General features: G+C 42.5%; 2 protein-coding genes across 2 annotated transcripts; both read right to left on the reverse strand.

The window, feature by feature from the left end:
• Positions 1 to 3,353: 3,353 nt before the first annotated feature.
• PHALS_00664 (E) lies at positions 3,354 to 5,164 on the reverse strand (the record flags this gene model as incomplete). The annotated part of the gene is made up of 3 exons (XM_024718612.1): positions 3,354 to 3,511; positions 3,579 to 3,706; positions 4,341 to 5,164. 3 exons carry the CDS (start codon positions 5,162 to 5,164, stop codon positions 3,354 to 3,356), a joined length of 1,110 nt encoding a protein of 369 aa, XP_024586895.1.
• Positions 5,165 to 8,424: 3,260 nt separating this feature from the next.
• Positions 8,425 to 9,143, reverse strand: PHALS_00665 (uncharacterized protein; the record flags this gene model as incomplete). The annotated part of the gene is made up of 5 exons (XM_024718623.1): positions 8,425 to 8,456; positions 8,569 to 8,636; positions 8,709 to 8,844; positions 8,914 to 9,052; positions 9,123 to 9,143. The coding sequence occupies 5 exons, from the start codon at positions 9,141 to 9,143 to the stop codon at positions 8,425 to 8,427; spliced, it is 396 nt and encodes a 131-aa protein (XP_024586896.1).
• Between the last annotated feature and the right edge of the window lie 34 nt (positions 9,144 to 9,177).

Genomic DNA, 9,177 nt, shown 5'->3' on the forward strand with positions numbered 1-9,177 from the left:
AATTTCGGTGACGTTGACACCATCACAAAGTGGTTCTGGTCATAGTTAGGTAGGGGCTTTCGATCAATATTGACTTGCTGATATCAACCCGGCTAGTCTTCGTCGGTATTTTATTATTTATTTCAATGAGATTGCGCATCATGCCCAGGAGGCGATAAGCTATGGCTGAGAGGTTAGACAAACAAAAGCAACACGCTGCTGTCAGAATTTGACGAAACACAGGCGAATATATTATAGGGTAAAAAACTGTTTTAAATAAAATTATCTTTTTCAACATGCAGTTTATGAGGTCTTAAAGACCAAGTTGCGACCACACTACATCGGATCGTTCATGGTCGGAGCTTGGAAAGAATTGACTCTTAGTCTGAATGCTCAAAATCAAAAGCGGATACGTTGTGTGTTCTACAGCCCACTGAAACCATTCCACGAATTGCGCTTATGAGCCGATCTGACGTAGAAATCATCGCTCTTACCCCCCCGTAGCTGAGATCCCCGTCATCCCACTCCCCATGCTCTGCACGACGCTGGACGAACATATCGTCGAGTAAGGCTTCTGAATAAACAAGATATGGACTGAGCAGTTGTGTAACCAGTTGATTGATCGTAGCTGGTGAATAAGACAGTCCATGTGGTATAACTAAACTTTCCTAGAGTATCTGAATTGGAATCCTTACCGCAGAAAAATAACAATCGCTACCTATGAACAGCATAGGTATAAATCATCGACCAAGTCGAACTTAGTGCAGCCGTCCATGCTGGCTTCTGAAAGATTAGCGCATTTACCGAAATCGTAGATGTATTTAGTATTCTACAAGCATACACAATCCGCCACTTGCCGTTAGCCTTCTGACACGGTAACCAGGCGCCGACCTTGGAGGTTTCTATCTCATCAAATCCGCTTCGTGGTTCGCATCACTAGCGTCTATGACGTTAAAATGTTGCTTTGGGAAGGGTCATTGCCGTGCGGCACAGTATCTGGTTCCGAAGTAGGCCAACTTCGCAGCGCACTTATCGGTACGAGGGTATTACGCGCGGTGGTTCGCTCGGCATCACGTCAATATACTTCTTCAGCAGGAAAAAACCAATCCGGAGGATTCTTTAGGCTTGCTATGCCACCCCTCACACACAGTGCTCTGCGAATGCCCTCAATGGCGAATTTCTATTTAATGGATGACAAGCCCAGCTCCTCCTCTGCTACCAAACGTACTTTTTCGGTGGCCTCATCGTCTTGTATTCTTTGCACATACACTTGAGAGATAATTCTTCATACTCTATATGAGCTTCTGCCGCATGTAGAGACTTACAACATTTAGTGCAACCCCGATCACTTCAATCACGAAAAGCATAGATTTATCGTCAATTTACCTGTGGAGCTCCGCTGCTCCGCACAATAGGCCCATTACACGGCAAGCTGACTCACAAGTACCGTCATAATGTGACAGACGATGAACAATTTTTATCTTCGTAATCAGTCTTTTTCCCGACATTTTTAGTCATTCTTCAATTCTACTGGCTAGAACACGTGCGATTGAAACTCTAAGGCACATTCATTCTCCACCGGCCATAGTGCTCAATACAACAACTCACCGCTGCTCGTTACCGTATGATCAGAGATACACACGACTTACTGATTTACTGTCGTTTCTCAAAACAAAAATACTATGGATAATGCGATACACAATCGCCCTTTTTCGTCTCTTGAAGAGACCACGGTTTATTGCTGCTTCTACCTTCCGAGCTCTGCTTGAGGCATCTAGCAATGTCATTGCTTTGGCACTCGGATACTCTCATGTTCTGTACGAAAGCTATCGCATATCCAAAAAGCGCTTTTTTGGCAAAAATGTATTACGCACTCAAACGTTCGTCACATTGGCAGCAGCTAAGATTGCTAAGTAGCAGTAGACATTCGTGGTTCTAGCTTTTTTGACTTGCAGTCGACAAATGGCAGGTAGTGCTCCAGCCACGCTATATGCTAAATGAGATCGTCAGTCGGATCTTTGCCCACGACTAGGCAACGTTCCTTGCCATCATAGATTTCAAATTTCCCTTCAGAATTCAGCATCGCTTGGATATTTTTACAAACGTTCTCGTCGTAGGACAAATAAATATTGTAGTTGTATTTGGAATCTTTAATGCCTCATACCGTCTAAGGGTTTCGACGATTGCTCGTTGTATGTAGCGGGGCTGCCGTAGCTCTTTGCTAGAGGAAGTTAAGCTAAGGTGACCTACCTTACGTTCTAAACTAGAACCAGTATGCGTGTAGCGGATTGCAATCCGCTAACTTTACGAGTACCCACAACCTTACACTAAAGGAATACACTCTCCCGTTCAGACATCAAACTGTATTTATCCAATTTTTTGCGGCAAAGCCGCCTATATCAAAATATATAGATTTACTTATTAAACCCTACTAATATGCATAACTACCGGCAGTCCCTGTAACGGGGTTACACGGACCCTGGTAACAGATTTGTGTGTCACACAAGATGTGCTTGGTGTGACCAGACCCAAACAAGAATATGGTAAGGGGTTAGGTAGCCAGTAGTTATACATGTATTTAGATTTTACTATATATATTTAATATACTTACGAAAATCTAAATTTTTAAAACTTGGCGGCTTTGCCGCAGATAAAAATAAAAAATCAGTTTTGAATTTAAAGCGAAGAGTCTATTAGCCTTAGCTAAGGTACTAAGTACTCTTGGAGGTAGCGGATTGCAATCCGCTACACTCGTTCTGGTTCTTGTAGAGAACGAAAGGTCGGTGAACTAGATCACGCCTCCTCAAGCACAAAGCTACGAGAGCCCCGCTGCAGTTTCGTCATGTAGTGGCTTCGTCTTACGGTGTAGCCACACCATTGTGTGATTATTCCAATATCTTGTGTAATCCACACCTGCATGTTCACACCACCTTGTGTGACCCACCCTTTCAGGGTATGTGTAACCCCTGGCTCCACAAAGTCCGACATGATGGAAACAACATCCCTAGACTGAAAGCCTCACCTTCTTAAAAAAACACCTCTCCTTTCTAAAATTAATCTCGCTGACAACGACCTCCAAAAGGTGCAATTGGATCCAGTATCAACCTTGAAAAACGCCTTGCCCGATTTTGTCGTCCACCCTTGCATGAGAGCCCGCCCCTTCGTACCTCTCATTCAAGAGAGAAGCAGCACGCAAGGCGTGGACTGCGGCTGCCGCGAAAATCCTAATGAGCTATATGATTTGGATCCTACTTTTAGTATCGCTAAAATCAATAACCTCCAGCGTGCTTGAAAAGCTTCCGTTCCTTGCACTCCTTCTCGTCGTAGCGGAACGGAAGCTGCACTACGCATTAAATGCGACGCTAACCTCATTTTTAATTAGAAAGTGTAGACTCGGAAGCTCTCGGTGGATGTCGTGCCTGCTTTGAGTAACCTATATGAAGATGGTGATAGCTAACGCCTTTTAGAGGGGCAAACATTTGCGCGATAAGAGCTTGCATCTTTTGGGCATAGCCCAACGATCCTGCCGTCTCTGACAGGTAGACAAGGATTTTAAACGATAGGCAATGTGACCACTAGAGTGATATCTGTATCTGTACCTTGTCCTAGACTGGACGCACCTCGTTTACCAAGGTAACCCACGTTAGAGCTCATGAGCGCACCACCTGATAATTGCAAGCGGGACGACACTTTGTAGAAATACTGAAACGTAGATTTGAGTATTAGTCTAACTAGCACTTGAAATAGTAGACCAATTCAAAAGTCTGAGTGATGTCATAAGCTCTCTGTTTCGCTCTTGGTGTGAGCGCACAAAACCTATCAATATGCGTTTGTTAACTATTCTTAAATTTGAAGTTTTCCCTGTACAAATTGTACGACAATCACGCTGCAGAGCGTATACGGCGAAAATTGTACTTAGTGTGTCGAAAAATATAATAATTTAACATGTCGAGTCACGTATGTACCTTAAGTCGTTGCACCCTGGCATTTTAAAAGTACAATTGGTGCCAAAAGTCGTCTAATACTCTACAAGGAAAGTCTCCAAGGCAAAAAGTCGAGACTTAATGCTTTTCACGCGCACGTATCTTTCTTTATCGATATGTCGCAATCAAAGCTCAAAGTCAACGATTGATGCACAGAATCAATTTCTGTGGAAGTCAATTGAACAAAGCAGCGACAGATTAGGGCAGCGCAGCGACGCTTATCATATGACGAAAAAAGAAACATTTACAGTTTGAGATTTTTATTTGCGCTTATCAGATATTGGGCGAGATACAGAAGGGAAACAAACATCCACACTTCGAAGCTCTTGACAAGTGCTTGTTACATCTACAGAGATTTACGCAATGAAGGATTCGTACTTGGCGGGGTTCCAGTCTGGGAAGAACTTCGCCACACTTTCCTGAACTTCCTCTTCTGTGCCAGCCACACCACGTCCATCCTCAAAAAGCGTTGTGAGGAACGCCACAAAGTCCGTGTCATACTTTTTCTTGTTTTCTTCGAAATCGATGTAGCGCACCTCAATTTTCTTGTTCAATTTCTTTTCTGCTAAGTCACGAATCTGCATCGGGGACAACCGCTCACTCTCGAATGGAATCTTGGCGTCAGAAAGCGCAGACTTTGGAGCAGTGGATAGAACATGGGCAACGAAATGACCAACGTCCTTTTGTGGCGTAATGCTGAAGGCAGTCTCGCCCTTACCCACTACGTTCATGTAGCCTTCTTGAAAATTAAACCCAAGGATGAAGGGTAAGTACTCGGCAAAAAGACCCGTGTAAAAAATGGTTGCAGGGATCTCGTGCTTCGCAAGCAAGTCTTGTACCTCTTTCTTAGTCACATTCGGTCCTTCGGTCACCGTTACGCCATACTCGGATGGCACAAATAGCTGGATACCAGCCTCCTTCGCAGCGGGAATGATGTCCTTTTGAACATTTAAATGATAAGCCGACACGGTGCTGACGACAACTTCACTGCCACTTAGCGCATTCTTGATAGCATTCGCGTCGTCGTATGAAACTTGGTGTAGTGTTGCACCGCGAGCCTTAAATGCCTGAAGCTCTGGTTTAGTCTCGTCACGTGTGAGAATGGCGACGGACACAGCGTCACCCTTTTTAAGCAACTCATCCACGACGGTAGCACCGACGCCACCAGCTCCGATAATGGCAAACTTTGTATAGACAGACATGATTAATGAAGGGAGGAGATAAAGCTGACTTCGGATGCTTCAGGAATTTTGATTAGTGAGATTGTAGCAAGTTTCTTGTTAATGTTGAATATGGTATTTGGTGTGCAACCCTTCAATGTTGTCGTCATCACAAGTGTTATGGCATGCCGTAGTGTTTTTATTCTTAGGATTTGATTACTGACATAAAACCCACAAGTATCCACAATCATAAGGTAAAATGTTGAATTTGGTCGTAATCACGAAAATCTCAGTAATATCACTGGGGCTCAAACTCACTTACTTATATTATGGAACAGTAATCTCCAATCTCCTAATTGTTTGACCAAGTGTAATCTAGACTGGTATACCATATATCAGGTGTAGCGTCAGACTCGAGCTTGAGTGATTATGCCAATTGCACGAATACTATATTCCATATATTGCTTCTCGGACTGATGGTTTCGCTTATTTAAATTGAACATGAGACACTGGTGGATGGCGTACGAGGCCGATCCTGGTGATAAGACGTCGTCAGATAAGCACCTCAAATGTGCAGTCTTCAAGGTCTTAGGTGCGTACTATAATGAGCTTTAATTGTCTTAGAGATGACATCCAGAGTTCATCAGAAGGATCAGATGAAATTAGCAAGGCTCTGCATCTGATACTTTCAGTCATAGAATAAACATTTCAGATTATGAAAGTATGCAGCATATCTACTGAGAAGGAAATAATTTCTGAGAGCACTAAAAAAAATCTTTATGGATGACGTTATGCAACGCCAGGTGCAGCAGTTCGCGACTATATCTACCTAAAGGCATCACCAAACTTTTATAACGAGATAGTGAGGCCCAAACACAACAAATTTGGCTCTGTGAACTGCCTCCATTGTTACCGGATATCTTGTCAGCACAAAAACTCCTTGAAATCTGACGAGATCTATAAGAGCCCTCAACTCCTCGTTATTGTCACATTTTTAAACTGATGCGTAAGTCGAATGAGCAAATCTACAGGTTACTCTCTGAAGCGAAGAGTGAACGATTGACTTAAGACACATTAAGCAAATTACTTGCATCCAAAGCCGGATGCCAACGTGAATTTTTTGTTTCAATTTTGATCGGAAAATGTTTGGAAATCATCAACTTCAGCTACCACATGCCAAGATCAATAAACATTTCATAATTGCACGAAAGAATAATTTGAGACCTTTCATTGTCAAAGCATATGCCACGCTATATCTACATCATTTCGTTATTCCTTAACTCTTTTCATGAGCGTAATTTCGGCGTTTCATGTCATTTTCAAAGCTGCATGAGACAAGAAGCGCTGTGCTGGCACTTCCGGCCCCTTTATAAAAATATGGCAATCAAAGCTTAATTGTCTAATAAAAGCTGAGGCTTTTCACTAGTAATTTGCTCACGAGAATCGATTTTGGAAGTCCAACAGGTGAGATATGATGTTTACATTCTGCTAATCATGAATAAATTTCACGTTCAGCAGGATAGACAAACCAGATATCATCCTCCAGACTATAGAATACCAAATCACCTCCGTGTTTTGCTATCCACAATCGCCGCTTCTATAACATTTTCAATCCAAGATGATAGTAGCGATTACAATGCACTTTGGATTATCGTCAGTTACCCTCGACCGGTTACCGCATGCCTGCCGCCATAACAAACCCCTTTCTTGCTAAGAGACGAAAATGTTAAGCGTGAATCTTAGTCATATTCATACGACACTAACGAAATATTGCTCAACCTCGCATTCTGTGCAATTATCAGCATCTCAAGGTTCAATACTGTCTCCGGCCCGAGTGATATCTTCATTAGCACTCGTTCGGTTTGCTTCCACCAACACCACGAGACTTGACAGAACTATTAGACCCACCCAATGTCTTCGTGATTGCATTCAGCTTGTTTTGTCAAAAGTCTTCGCTTGACGACAATTCCACCGCATCTTGACTGATACAGACCACCACCCTTTAGTCGATCATTGTCTGCATTTGATTGTCTCCGCACTTAGTACCCATACCAGATAATACACCGCTTTGAGTCATCGCTTTAATTTTCTCTCTCGATTTTCTATCATAATTTAACAGGTTCTTTCATACACAATACATTTAACAGTGTGGACATTCAATTATACTGAATAAACTGTATCATCTAGTCCTTCATTATTCTACTTTCTTTCGTAATAGTTGTAGATCAACGTAATCTATCACACTTCGAGGATCGCCAGCAGAACTTGTTGCTTGATTACTGTGGTATACAATGTGGTCTAATGCTCTGGATGCCGCCAAGGATGAAAATACAATCTCCTGCTGTCACACCTTCGCTGATTTAAAATCAACCTGAATATTCATTGTTGTTATTTGGGAATCCGCTCGGTATCTTTTGCTCAAATACAGACCAAGCATCAAAAGATCTCATTTTGAATCGCAGTCATTATTTTTGACTTTAAAAATCAACAGTATGAAATGACTGTAATCGTTTGACGCACTCCTTCGTTTCTTTTCGATACTTTGTACTAATCAGGCTTTTATAAAACTAAGAATTAAACAGCAGCACAAGCAACACTGGCGTTCAATATTAATCCGCCAGTTAACGCATATCTCGATAGGTTAACGATCTGTCGCGACAGAATCTGCTGGATAGATCAGAAGTGCTTCAGCTTTCCACCAATAGCCTCAATTCATATTTTACTTGTCCTCCCAGCACTATACTGCTACAGTAAAAGCCATGTGTCCGGGAAGGGAGACGATTTGATAGTGGTGGTAGTCCAGAATGACACGTAAAATCACTCTTCCAATCATTATTACACGAATACTCAATACACACTGCACGCGATTTTTTTTCACGTCAAAAGGTAGCAATTCAATTTCAACTCCTTCTATTCGCCTCTAATATGCGGCTTTCATCATTCTTGCGTAGAGATAGAGTCAATCGAGTGCGCTACGGCAAAAGCTTCTCGACAGACCTTCGTGCACAATCAGCTAGAAAAACTGAGTCTGCTGACATCTGTGCAAGGTTCAGTGACCACTGACCACCCAACAAACATTTCGTCCAAAACAGTGTGACAGCAGTCGCTGATGATATCTAATGTAGGCTTGACTGAGAGATGTTGGTGTTGTATTAAATTGATATTTGGTCATGGAGTTTATCAATTTTACGGCGTATCAGCCGGCGTGAATTTTTCAACAATACGTGTTAAATTTCTTTTGTGAGGACGTCTCTTCAATGTAGTGATTGCGCTACTTAGCTCGCTGATGCCTCGAATATCTGTCAACAGCCGTAGATTGAGAACAGCATGGGGACTATAGAAAAAGCAGACGTGAGAACGAAGAAAATCAGACTAGATCTTTACATGTAGATCTAAAAAACGATTATTGTGATCTTGCTCTAAACGCTCAAGACATCAAGACTTACCTCTACCCGCTACTTTTAGTAGCGCTTGAAGTTCGATTTCGCCGCTTCCATTCCTGCCGTCTCTGTCCCTGCCCATGTAGCAAGTCAGTCCCAGCATCATCAACAACAAGCAATCACAGTGTAATTGACGCTTTCGTTACCTCCGCCGCGGACACTGTCCCAATTTTGCGCGCTCCTCTGCTGTTTGAAGTACACCTGCCCGTACCTGATTCCGCCTGTACGAGTTCGTTCTACTTGCCTTTGTCTCGGTTGTCCACCAAAAAAGACAAGGAAGCGCTAGTATTGGATTTAAGTCTGCCTAACAGCTAGCTATCTAGAAGCGAATTTGGGCTGTTATAAAAAAACAAGGTGTTGCTTTTTCAAATTGAAATGCTGCCCAGATATTTTGCGCAATAATAGCACACGATTCAGGTAGAATATCCTCAAGTGCAGTTGTCTCGTGCACCGAGAGAAAAAGAAGTCTCTTCGCGCGAAAAATAGCAGGCTGAGAAGATTTAAACAAACAATCTACTCATTGGATACGAGTGGTGAAAGACTTATTATTAGCCCAAAACATGTGCAGCTTTTGACATCATAAGCAGTGGTTTTGGTATGATCTTTGCTTTCTCA

Source organism: Plasmopara halstedii, assembly GCF_900000015.1.
Source record: "Plasmopara halstedii genome assembly, contig: Scaffold_117, whole genome shotgun sequence".
Taxonomy (NCBI): domain Eukaryota; phylum Oomycota; class Peronosporomycetes; order Peronosporales; family Peronosporaceae; genus Plasmopara; species Plasmopara halstedii.